The sequence below is a fragment of the Thamnophis elegans genome, chromosome 10, assembly GCF_009769535.1.
Source record: "Thamnophis elegans isolate rThaEle1 chromosome 10, rThaEle1.pri, whole genome shotgun sequence".
Lineage (NCBI taxonomy): Eukaryota > Metazoa > Chordata > Lepidosauria > Squamata > Colubridae > Thamnophis > Thamnophis elegans.
In genome coordinates, this window is record NC_045550.1 from 29,773,584 (window position 1) to 29,786,900 (window position 13,317).

Sequence of the window (13,317 nt, forward strand, 5' to 3'; positions counted from 1 at the left end):
ACAATGCCGATGGGTCAAAAAACTGTTGGGAAAAGTATCCGGAATAAAGCATGGGATTACATCTGATTAATGCAATCTTTAATCTCCTGGATTTGAAGATTAACATGGACAAAGGATCTCCTTGTTAATTGAAAAGCCATGTAGACACTATTGTCTTACGAATCAATTGGCATTTAAAATATGCTGTACACACACACACACACACACACACACACACACACACAAACACGCACACAAACACACACACAGAGGAGATCAGTTGGTGGTGTTCTTTGAGCTCTGAGTTTCACGGGCCTGAAGAAAGGTTTATTCCAAGAAAGAAAAAAATGCATTTAAAATTTAAGAGAATAACTTTATGCACAGAACGTTGAGGCCTATCTGGTGTTTTTTGTGGCAAGCCCATGGATCATGAAATCCATCTACAGGTATTCATTAGAGCTGCAGCTTACCTGTATACTGATATGCCACCTCTTTCCCATGTGCTATAATACATGTAATTAACATTATATTTCAGGAATACAAACTATATTTAAGTATGCCACAAGGAAGCACGGTAATACATTTCTTATGTGCATATTGAAATCAGGGTTACATGCATATATGCAGAACAACAGTAGCAGTGGTGAAGGTAGAACCTCAAAAAGCAACACAACTAAAGTTCTTTGAGCATCACCACAAAAGGCAAAGCAGCATAAACCTTTGGAAGTAATTCTTACAAATGCATTGAAATCTTCTTGGTGACATTGATAGAATGGGCTTGGCCGAAGAAGTATTTGATCTTTGTCCAAGAGGACACAAACACACACATTTCAGATGTACTCAGTTCTGTTCATTGTCCTGCTTGCCATCTGGCAAACAAGGACACCTTGCCCACATTTAATTGCTGGGACTCTTGAGAGCTTTCCCCTATGCTGAGCTCTAAGGTAGCTGATGGAAGACAGGGCACTCCTGTTAACAGGAAACCCACAATTTTCATAGTGACTTCATAATAAAAGTTGCTTTAAAAACAAGTAGGGCAGTTATAAGTCAGGCAGCAGAAGAGATCAAAGCTAACAGAGCTGCCAAAAACTTGCTCTTGCCAGCTCTTAATTTTTCATTCTGTGAATTATTACTGGTAGCAGTAATTCATAATTCTGACACAAGCCTATTATATTCCCTGCAATGTTTAATCTAAATTATTAACAACAGTTAGCAAGCATTACTGTCACTACTCTATTCAATTGTCCAAATAACTGGACTGATATGCTATATGCTATGATATCCTGTAACACTGAAAAAAATTCCACTGACTCTTTATTTTTCTTGCCAATTAACTTGTTCCCAAAAGTTTTCAAATAAAACAACACAAAATTCTTTTTCATTATTTGTGGCTTGGGTGAATGGGAAACAAGTCAGACCCAATGCTCTGGGATAACGCTTGGAGTATCTTTATCAGTCATGAGTTTTCCCATGACAATATATTCCATTCTGTTTCAAATAAACATTTTCCTGATTTTTCTTTCTGAAGTATTTTATGGCTACAATAGGTTCATTCTAATTGGGCTGTTTCAAATTTTAAGGATTATATATTTTTTTTCCTCCCTAAGGATTTATTGCTCTCCAGGATAAGCAATTTTGTTTAATTTTTTGGGGTTTAATAATGTGCAGATTTAAATTTCTTATAAATATAAACTTACATAATTTGAGGGAAATCTTAGTTTATGCCAAAGCAACCATACAAAGCAACAAATACGGTAGCACAACACATGAGAGCCTGAGTTGGAAAACAAGTCTTACTTGGTTCAAAGTGTCTTGCTTCTGAGGGCATGAATAAAGGGCAGAGAAAGACAAAGCAAAGTTGAGTGAAGACGCATTGAAATGTAGCTACTCCATTGGACAAAGACAATTCAAGTATCCAGGAAGAATTACGGTAGACTGCAGTTCTTTCCCAAGTGCTCCACCGTAGAAGGCACTTGGAAGCACACATTGTTCTGAAGTATCCCTGTTTCAAACTTCACCATCAGATGAAAAGATATGTTCTACTACAAGATCTTGAATGAGGTCTTTGGCTTGGGAAATTTGCAAATAGTTGATAGATAGCAAAAAAGTTCTGAAAGGAAGAGCTTTCTGTTCAAAGGATTTAGTGAAATGTGTGTGTGTGCCAGAGGTGGATTCCTGCCAGTTCTAACCTCTTCTATAGAAGAGGTTCCACAAATCAACAGTACCATTTACAACCAGTTCCAGCTCCCTCCCCCACCCGTCCGCACATCATCAAGATGAAGAGCGAGAGGAGGAATTCTGGGAGTTGAGGTCCACAAGTCTTAAAGCTGTCAAGTTTGAAACCCCCTGGGTTTTTTTCTAAAGGGTTATGGGTGCAAGGGTCTTGTAACTTGACAGCTTTAAGACTTGCACACAGTTCCTGAGCCAACATGACTGAAGGAGGAATTCTGGGAGTTGAAATCCACAAGTCTTAAAGCTGTCAAGTTTGAACATCCCTTGGGCTTCTTTCTAAAGGGTTAGGGATGCAAGGGTCTTGTAACTTGACAGCTTTAAGACTTGCGTGCTTCAAATGCCAGAGTTTCTGAGTCAACATTTTGGTTGCTAAGCAAGAGCATTGTTAAGTGAGTTTCACCACATTTTACAAATTGACCATGCCCACCCAGCCACATGGCTGGCAAGCCACTCCCACCCAGTCACATGGCCACAAGCCACTCCCAGAAAGCAGGCCACACCTATAAAAGAGGTTCTAAATTTTTTTGAAACCCACCACTGGTGTGTGCACACATGCTGTCTGTCTGTTTGTTATATTTGTATCTAGGACTTCTGTCAAAGAGCTTTGAACATAATATCTATTATCTCTGTTTATTTTCATCAACACTATCTGAGTTTAATTAGGGTTAGTAAGAGAGTATGCTGCTTCAGGTTGATTTTCTGATGAGGCAAAGAACAACACAGAGTACCTCTCTTAATTCCAGACTAACACATGGATCTGATGTGAGGTGAGAAATAAGAATCTTAACTGGAATTGAGGGAAATAGGCTAAATTATATGGTGGAAGGCAGGTTGTATGCACCTCATGGATCTTGTCATTGTTCCCTGCCCCTCATTATTTGCCATCAAAGCCATCTTTCTTACTCTGCCTATTATAGAACTGGATCTGCAGCAAACAGCAAAATCTTTCATGAGGTTATTCAGGACGGGGAATCCAGTAGAGCTTATTCCCAGGATTGCAATCTAGTGAGTATTAGATTTTTACAATATAGGATATTTTACAATATTTTTACAATGTTTACAATATTGCTCTATCTTATTAAACAGTTGTAATTTACATAATTTTCATCTAAACTTTTTTGGGACTAGTATTTCCTGTCATGATCTACAGTAAAAGAAGGTTGGAATGAATGGAACATGTAACTAAGAATACTTTTATTTTGCCTGGGACTTGCATATGATTTTTGTTGTTATTTATTGATTTGACTTCCAATCTTTATTGTTGTATGGCTTGGTAGCAGATGAATATTTTAAATATTAATTCCCTTTTATCTGTGTTGGCTTCAAGTATTTAAATAGTCTCTGAAAGCTCTTTTTTAACATCTTCATTATATAGTTTAGAAAAGACAGTACAATTGGCTTCACGGAAAGTAGAGATAAATTTATTTGGGCTCTTGGTATTGTGAATTTATATAAGCTTTCTTTACAGAATATCAGTTCAGCCTAGTAGATGAGGCAGTGGGCTAGAAGCTGGGAGACTGAGAGTTCTATTCCTGCCTTAGGCATGAAATCTGGCTGGGTGACTTTGGGCCAGTCACTCTCAACCCAACTCCCCTCACAGGGTTATTGTTGTGAGGAAAATGCCCTGTTTCTCTGAAAATAAGTTCTCCGCTGAAAATAAGCCCTTTCTAAAATATTGCAACACAGCAGCAACCGTGAGGTGACCACGCTTGCCACCTCCTGCACTTCAAAAATAATAAGACTTCCCTGAAAATAAGGCCAAGTACTTATTTTGAGGGTTAAAAGAAAATAAGACCCTGTCTTATTTTTGGGGAAACACAGTAGGACAGTGGTTCCCAAACTTGGCAATTCTCCTGGCTGGAGAATTCTCCTGGCTGGAGAATTCTGGGAGTTGAAGTCCACAAGTCTTAAAGTTGCCAAGTTTGGGAACCACTGCAGTAGGAGAAGGAAAGAGTATTTATGTATATTCGTTGCCTTGAGTTGTTTATAAAAATAATAAAGGTGGGATTTTTAAAAAATCATTTTGTTCTGCAAGTTGCTTTCCTCAAACTGGCTCAAAATCAAAAGTGCCAGATTTTCAGTGAATTAGGTAAGCATTTGGAAATTCAGCAAGAAAAATCACCGAAAGTACAAATATGTATCAATATATTTGGTATATGTGGTAATACTTAAAAATAAAATAATACAATTGAACAAAAAACGAACACTGGTCTTGTGCAGTTAAAAATAAAAGGTAGTTGAAAATAAAATAATAGATTGCATCTAAAGCTGGAAAAGATAACTGCCCACAAAAAATTAAAAATATTTTGCTATTTGGTCCAGGACTGTATGTGAAATCTTAGAGGAAAAAGATACTATTGGTATATCCATACTGCCTCACTTTGCACTCAAAAATTTACAATCTTTTCTACTTCAGAGGCAGCCGCAATGTGATTATTGTGACAGGTAATCTGCTATCTGAAACAATGTTTTAATTTGCCTGTCAACAATGATGGCTATTCCTTTCAAAAAACTATCTTTTTTTGGCCTTCCTTAAATGAAAAAGGAAACTTGGCTGAATCAGTAGAATTCTGGGCAGTGGATTATTCCTCCCTCCCACTGAAAAGTTATTTCTAAGGGGTAGGGAGGGGAGGATGATTAAACAAATAAAAAGTATAGGTTACAAAAGACCTCAATGAAAATATCTTCTCTTTCTTTATATATTCCTTTTTGGTCTGCTTCCTCTACATCCTCCCCAGAAAAGCAAATCCATCTTCAAAGGATTTTAAAGGCACTTCGTTGTTATACCCAATGGCAAATGCAACCATATTTCTAAGTGGATAGTAATGAAATATACTTACATCAACTGCTTAGTGCAGAAGAGAAACCACAGCATGTGCTCTTGGCAGAAAGCAGAACGCACAACTTCTAGCCACCCACAAACATTATCCTGCTCGCTTCCAAGAGCCTAACAACTACTTTTCTAAATAGGAATGTGATTGCAATTTGTGCTGAGTTTTTTGTTGACTTGTCTTTCCGATTACTTTACCGGTAGGTGTCAAAAAATTTCACAGAAATAATTTGTCCTCACTTCCTATTTAATTTAATAACATTCAGTTCTAGACTAATTTGTCTTCATGAATAGCTCTGCAGTTTTCTTCCTTTTCTTACCTGGAAACAACTCACTGTTGTTTTTGCTAATTTCCCTTTCCTACCGCAATGAAGACATAGTTCATTTTGTCATGTTTAATAACCCCCCCCTTTTTTTCATCTTAGTAAAAAGAGCAACATGACAGAATCATCCTTATGCCTTTCTCAACTTTTACTCCCACCACCAAGTTAAGTTCTAAGTGCCATTTTGAAAAAGTAAATAGCGATACTTCAATATATCAAATGTAAGGGGGAGCGGAGACAAAACCTAGGCATAAACTAATGATACAGTACTCAAATGTAATATTTATTCATTAAGTTGTAGTTCACTTTTATATATCTTTAGAAAACAGTGGGCATAACTTTTAAAATGTTGTAAATGACATGCATTTTGACTAAATGATTTTATGAAACATTCCTGTAATGTATAGGCTTCTCCACCCTGAACATTTAAGAGTCAGTAATAATTAAAAACAAATAAATGCGACTTTAAAAATCTCCTTAGTATAAGGCAGCTATTTGTTTTCCAATTTCCAAGTAGAACAGTTAAAACTCTGTTGCCTCATCCAATAGCAAACGTTAGGATTTGTTTCTCACTAAATCCAGTAGAGCTAATTTATGAGCAGAGATGGACTGCAGACTGTCAGAAATCCTTATTTATTTATTACTAGGATTTTTATGCTGCTCTACTCTCATGGCCTGTGAGCAGCTTACATTCCCACTCCACGTAAGAAGATTAAAACAAATCAATATTATATCCAGTATTATACTATGATTAGAACAGCCTTACAAGCAGATGAACTACACCAATATAGGAACCAGAAAAGGAGGATCTTGCAACTTATTACAAATCTTATTTGAATGTTCTCTAGAATAAATAGTTTTATAGTTTTCTGGAAAATCAACAGGGCAAATGTCAGCCTGATCTTGGCTTTTGATTTTGATTAATATTTTGAGAGAATTTTCATACAAAAATGAATTACCGTTCCCTTTCTCACTACCCTGGGCATGATGCCAAATGTATTTTTCCTTAGCAAATATCTTGTAATTAAAAATAACTTAAGCTAAGCACTGGTGGATGTTTGCACTCTTGCTCCCTGTGTAGGGAGGTAGTTTTATCTTTTCATTTCCCATTCAGCAATTTAAAAAAATCACTTCCCAGAAGTTACTATTAATCTCACAAAAAAACTTTCCTTCTTTTGTATTATGGGGCTAATAAAAATCACTTTATCTACTCACACCTCTTTTAAAAACTGATGTAAAAAGGCATATGTAGTGTTGGTTTAGGGCAGTGTTTCTCAACCTTGGCAACTTGAAGATGTCTGGACTTCAACTCCCAGAATTCCCCAGCCAGCGAATGCTGGCTGGGGAATTCTGGGAGTTGAAGTCCAGGCATCTTCAAGTTGCCAAGGTTGAGAAACACTGGTTTAGGGTCTGAATAATTTAAAAAGCTTACATAAGATTCAATAACCATTTTATCCTGAAAATGTTATTAAGATCTTTTGGGAATTTTGTACACAGAAATCTGCATAGCTAGTTTATTTTGTCAATAGGCATTTATGAATACAGTTAATTCAAGTTTCCTTACTTGTTCTGGATTATATTTTGACAGAATACCATCCCCATGAAATTCTTCCAAAACATCTCTCAATTTCTTGGTAGAATCTAGAAAGTGAAAGACAGCCAGTAAGATTAAGAACAGCCTACTTCCAAACAAGTTCTTCATAACCGGGTAAGGAATGATTGTACAGAATAATATCAACACCTTGAATAGTAAAAACTATACATATATCCTTAATAAGAATATCTATTCTACTTTCTTTTAAATGGCTTAAATTGCGTTAATAAATGTGAGAGCTACTTTCCTAATCTCAGAGCTATCTTGTAAGTAACACATACATCACATTGCAAATACAAATGTTGGACTATGTTATTCTGCGCAGAATAAAAAACCTGCCTTCTTTATGCAATTTGTATGCCAGTCTTACAGCCACTAAAATCTAGTAGTTATAACCATTTCTTTTTTGTTGAAAGCATTTCTAATTTTTGCAGGGGAAGGGAATCTTAATGCCAGCCACATAATGCTTCCCATCAGTATTATCAGCTTGATAAAGCATTAGAATAAAAGTAAAGAAAGACAAGTTCTAGCCATTGAATTCTGACTGGATGATCTCAGACTAATATATTTCAGCCTACTGATAGAATTGCTATGAAGATAGAATAGTGATTGAAAGCACCATTTTCCCTTCCTCTGCCTGACATAAAATATTGTTAAGAAGCTCCATCTCTGCATGGGGTATTTAGAATGATTGAAAGTATCATAAAGGCAGAAAAGCAGAGTGGACTATTAAATACATAACATGAGGAGACAGCACCTCTGCAGAGGGAGTGATCCTAGCATTAATGGTATCGTTAGGTCATTTAATTTAATATATAAGGACAAAATGATCAAAAGACCTAGAATAGCTATTTATATGTATTTCAGAAATTATAACCAGTTCTGAAGGTCTCTGGGTAATTCCTAGCAGAAGCCAAGACAGATGTCTTCAATCAATCAATCAATCAGTTGCAGTCAAAGACTTGCTAAAATAAGACAAGTTTAATTAATTTTTGGAACATAGGAAAAATAGGAGCCCTATATATCTAACAACAAAGAGTATTCCAGAAGTGGGGGCAACCACAGAGAAAAGCAGTTGTAGGATTTCCTGCCTAAGCAGGAGGTTGGACTAGAAGACCTGCAAGATCCCTTCCAACTCTGTTATTCAATTCAATTCTGTTCAATTCTGTTCAATTCAATTCAATTCTATTCTTATCCATGCCACATGTACTTTGAAATGGAGGGAAGACTTTCAATGGCCTTCTCTAAGTGACTGGATTGGTGTATTTTAAAATACATTCATCTTTTTTCAGGAAAGGATGCTTGGTTATTTAAGATGGCTTTCCATTCTTTGTGCTGGAGATGTAAACAGATCTGAAGCATCTTAATATATATGATTTGGATCTATGAGCTTTTGATGGCTCATTTTAGCTCCGAATTTATATTTTTATTAATATACAATTTGAACATTTATGAACAATCTTGGATATATTAGACTGTAGGTGTTGCAAATATACTTCTGGGGAAAAAAATAACCCTAAAAATATGTTCACTTTCAACCCTTACCTGGCTCTTCACTGATGCAGTGAAAGGACTAATATATTTCTGTCTTAACATTTAATCAGTGGCTTTATAATGCTTCATAAAAAAGAGAAAAAGAAATAAGGTATTTCCTTTTTTTCTCAGATATATATCAATGTATCTTTTTCCATTTAATGTGCTTTTTACTTATAGCAAATAAAATTAAAAAATAAAAATATGACATCTCTTCCACATGGCTGTGCTAAGATATTAATGATTATATTCTACTCCTTTCAATTTTTAAATACTTAATGTGATGCCAACTTTCTATTTGCAAGGATTATAGCCTATGCCTGTAGTGTGACAATAAATTGGACTTTTTACATGGGCTAATTCACAAGGGCAAGGTTTGTTTACTTTAGGCTTAGCATGATATATGAAACAACCATTATAACATTATGACTAAACCATGCCACTTTAAATTGTACAAAAAGCAGAGTCTTAATGTGGCATGGTTAGTATTATAATGTGCGGGTTTGTACCTTGGTTTATGTCACAGAATTAATATAGCATGGTATGATAGTATCTCTTTTTAACTCTACCATCCGCAATATTTAAGGAGAATTCTTCCATAAAATATCTTAATGGAAGCCATTGTTCTCTGCTTCTTAATCCTTCTTAGCGAGCTTTCAGAATTCCAGGAATTGAAATGTCCCAGCAGTCTCACAGTTCAACTGCTCGGGATTAAGAAACTGGCCCCAAAGGATAAAATAGACTGAAAAACCACAGGGAAATGATTAAAAGAAAGAAACTGCTTTGAGATGTCTACAGAGGCTTCTATATATAAACTATAGGGATTGCTCAAGATCCCATCTCTTCAGGGGTAATGAATTTTGTGATGTTTAGGCTAAAGTCTTTGAAAGATTAAATTCATGGTGATAAGTCAGTGGGAACATTCTTTTCTGTACATTCTCAGCACTTAAACTTCACACCAATCTTCCCAAATGGGAATGTAGGATTTGGCTGTAGGCCATGTAGTTGAAGTCCAATGAATCTGCACAGCACAGTTGGGGTAGGTTATTTTATGTAGCTCCATATAAAATATGCCTTTGAATGTGGATGTGTGTGTATGTATATAATGCTATTTGTATGGATATACAGAAGAGTTGCCTTGGTCAGTTCCATAAACGTTAGACGTGTAAGTATTTTTAACAACTCCTCTTCTTCTGCACTGCTAATCTTTATAATAATCTTTTCTTAATCTGTTTTCTGAATGATATTTCTTCTTCCATTTACATTGCTGACACAAGGAGACAAAATTAACAGGTTCTGAGTAGTTTTGCCTCACCTGCTAGCATTTTGCCATCATCACTCAGCAACTGATATACATATCCCACAAGACTAATTGATATTATTCAATCATGAGTTGCATTGTACCAAATACTGTCCTTTCCTAATTATGAAATTGTTCATTTGTTCTTTCTTTTTCATGTCCCAAGTAGTAAAACATATGATCTTCTGTCTGTTCAATTCCAGTGTATCTCAATTTGCTGTAGCTTAAGTCAATGTATCATCAATTCATTTCATCTTTCCTTGTATTGATTTTTCCATTTTCATGCTTCATACATTCCATGTAACAATTTCTTTGAAGCTTTGCATTTTGCATTTTTAATTTTTTTTGTAAATTTCAAAACTGTTTTTTTCTTTTTCGGCATGACAACATTGTCAATTTAAAGTCTTGAAGGTATTAGTCTAGCCATATCATAAACTACATTAGTACTTCAAAACATCCTCAGCTACATCTCAGCAGCTTGTTGAGCACTATTTAACCAGATCACCCAGCACTATATCCTCAACCATTTAATATTATTTTATCTTTGTCGTTTTCTTTGGAGAGATTTTCCATTGTCTTCTGTGCGGTATGAAATGATGCCTTGGTCTTTGTTACTAAGATGTCCTTTTACCCCTGGCATTTTCTTTATCACAATTAAACAAGGGTAACTACTCCTCTTGTGCCTTTCTTTGACTTCAGCAAGGCAAATCAGAAATTCAATGGTAGGATGGTGCTTGGCAAAATTCATCTCCCAAAGGATGCTGAGATAAAATTTCCATCACTACTGTTTCATATTCTTTTGAAAATTCTGCAATTATGTTTTGAAAAAACCACCCACACCTTCCCTGTGTCTATGTGAACTTTAGTAGACATCAAACACAGTATTATTTTTATTCATTTCTTCACATGTGGTTTCTACAATCAAATTCATTCCCTTGGATTTCTGAATAGGAAACCCCTCCTCTTTTTTTTTTTTTGCTTCTGCCTGTTTTGAACAAATTATATGCTTAGATTATTATATCCTAGTCATGACAACCATCCTACTATGTGTCTGTAAATTAATTCCTATAAATTAATTTCTGGTTTATTCTGATATACTTATTTAACCAATTTGTAAAGCCACCTATCTCAACAAGTGACTCTGGATAGTAAACCAACAGAATAAAAGGAAATAATAGATACAAAAATTAAATACAAAAATTAAAATCCATTGCAAGAGCCGAGGTGGCACAGTGGTTAGAGTGCAGTACTGCAGGCCACTTCAGCTGACTGCTAACTGCAGCTCGGCGGTTCAAATCCCACCGGCTCAAAGGTTGACTCAGCCTTCCATCCTTCCGAGGTGGGTAAAATGAGGACCCAGACTGTGGGGGCAATATGCTGACTCTGTAAACCGCTTAGAGAGGGCTGAAAGCCCTATGAAGCAGTATATAAGTCAAACTGCTATTGCTATTGCTATTGCTATTATTGCTATTGCTATTGCTATTGCAGACAAGAAAACCAGCATAGTCAACAGCAGAAACATAGCTAGGAGATAGGTGCTTTTATTTTATGAGCACAGAGCTAGGTCTTTAGAGCCTCATAAAAAGCCAGCAGCATTGGAACCATCCAAATCTCCTGCGTGAGAATACTAAGAGTTAAAGCTCACCTTGTTTATTTCCCAGTCTGAGGATTAATTTGTAGACAATGAAGGCCAATAACTTTAAAAGCCAATGGTCTGGCCCCTGAATAGTTAATAAGTCCTTTTACAATACCCGTCCCTTCTATGGTGCACAAGTGTTTATCTGAACAACTTAGTTTAGGCTTGGAGGGAGAACTTCCCAGGAAATCTTTGCTCCCACCCCAACCCAAACACTCCCTGGTATTTGGAAGTTTTATATGCTGCCAACAATACAGTAGACTAATGAGCATTCTTCTGCTTGAAGGACACATTTAATGGCTTATTCAGAACTTGTCCTCACAGAAAATACAGTTTTTCTGTTCACTTTCCCCTCTTGTCTTTTCCTCTTGTTAAACTCCCTAAAAACTGTATGTGTTGCTTAGATGTACTATGTGTTCCATGCATTCAGTGTTAAGAGTTCTCAGTTGCCAAGGTCTGAACTGTAGCGCCTTGTAAAAGCAAAACTGAACAAGATTGTACCTCATCTACTATGTGATGGAGGTCAATCAGTTGAAATGTTATTGCTAACATAAATAATCATCAAGAGAATGATGGGCATTTGGCTGAAGTAAGCACCGGTACTTACATTCAGAATACTGCTGCAGCTGAGCAAACTCTGCTGGACTAAGCATGATCCACACCCCATCACTCATCTTTTACGTTGAGTTGTGAGGAGGCTGTATCACCTCTAGTCAAAGTCCATGGAAAAGATGCACATCTACATCTAGGAGTTCTTCTGGGTCATTGCTCCAGTTTAGATCTGCAGGTGGTTACACTTTCTGTACGGCTATTGTTAAGATTAGATGTCTATTACAGAACTCAAATCACATTCATCAGGAATACTCATGTGTCCAGTTCCTTTACAGCTACGTTACTTAGGACTGCCATCAGAAAAGTACTTCATGAAAAATTCCAGTGTATCCAAACCTAGAATTAAAAGGAAAGTAAGTTATACAATTATATGCACTTTTTCTGGATGCTTCTGTAGCTTTGCAAGAAAATGAAGATAGAACATACTCAATATTTTAGTTAGACATTTTACAAATATAAAAGCATCTACAATGAAAGAGGCTAATTCACAGCTAGAACCAGTGAATCAGGTACAAATTCTTGCTTATTGATGACGTTCTCTGGCCTGCCTTTAGGTGGTTATCATATCATACCTCCTAGTTTGTGAAGAAAAAGATGAGAAGACTGGAAAAAATAGATAGGCAATCCTAAGCAGCATAATAAAAAGATGGGACAGTTCTATGATAAATAAAAAAGTTCAGTCAGATTAAATATTGTGGATGATATAAAATATCTTAAAGAAATGGGAGAGACTGTCTGAACCATGAACTCAGTTGAGCTATTCAAGGACTTCAATGCAGGCACTGAATCAAAAAAAGAGATTACGGTTTACAAAATGCATTTACAATTCTGAAATAAACACAGTCCTGTTTAGGGAGGCATCCCATTTCTGCACAACATGAATGTTCATTAATTTGAGGAATACTACTGGGTATTATGCCTTACAAGTCATGTAGCACATTGTAGAAATGACTGCTATGTACATGAATATGTTGTTAAATATTTAAATCACAATTCTCTCTTGACTTAAACCTTTCTGTACTTTCCTAGAATTTTTTGTCTCAGTCTAATTTTTACATAATTTCAGTAAATCAGAGTTTTCCTAAAATATGATTGTAGTATATAGCGTACAGTAGTATTTCCAAATGAATGTTTGTTATGACTAAGCACAGTTATTACCAATTTGCTTTATATGATGTCTCCCATATCTACATCATCCAATGCTCACTTTAGGGGTGTTGAAAATTATACATAGAAAAAGTGGGGGAAACCACAATTTTGTTATTGCAAAAATATTTT

General features: G+C 35.9%; 1 protein-coding gene across 1 annotated transcript in view; it reads right to left on the minus strand.

Annotated features, from left to right (window-relative positions):
- Positions 1-12,101, minus strand: part of DGKG (diacylglycerol kinase gamma) — a 79,034-nt gene extending 66,933 nt beyond the window's left edge. Inside the window, exons 1-3 of the mRNA XM_032225419.1 lie at positions 12,035-12,101; positions 6,929-7,005; positions 1,777-1,797 (exon numbers count right to left, since the gene is read on the minus strand). Of these exons, the coding sequence (XP_032081310.1) occupies positions 1,777-1,797; positions 6,929-7,005; positions 12,035-12,101 (165 nt within the window). The remainder of the gene's footprint in view (positions 1-1,776; positions 1,798-6,928; positions 7,006-12,034) is intronic.
- Positions 12,102-13,317: the final 1,216 nt, after the last annotated feature.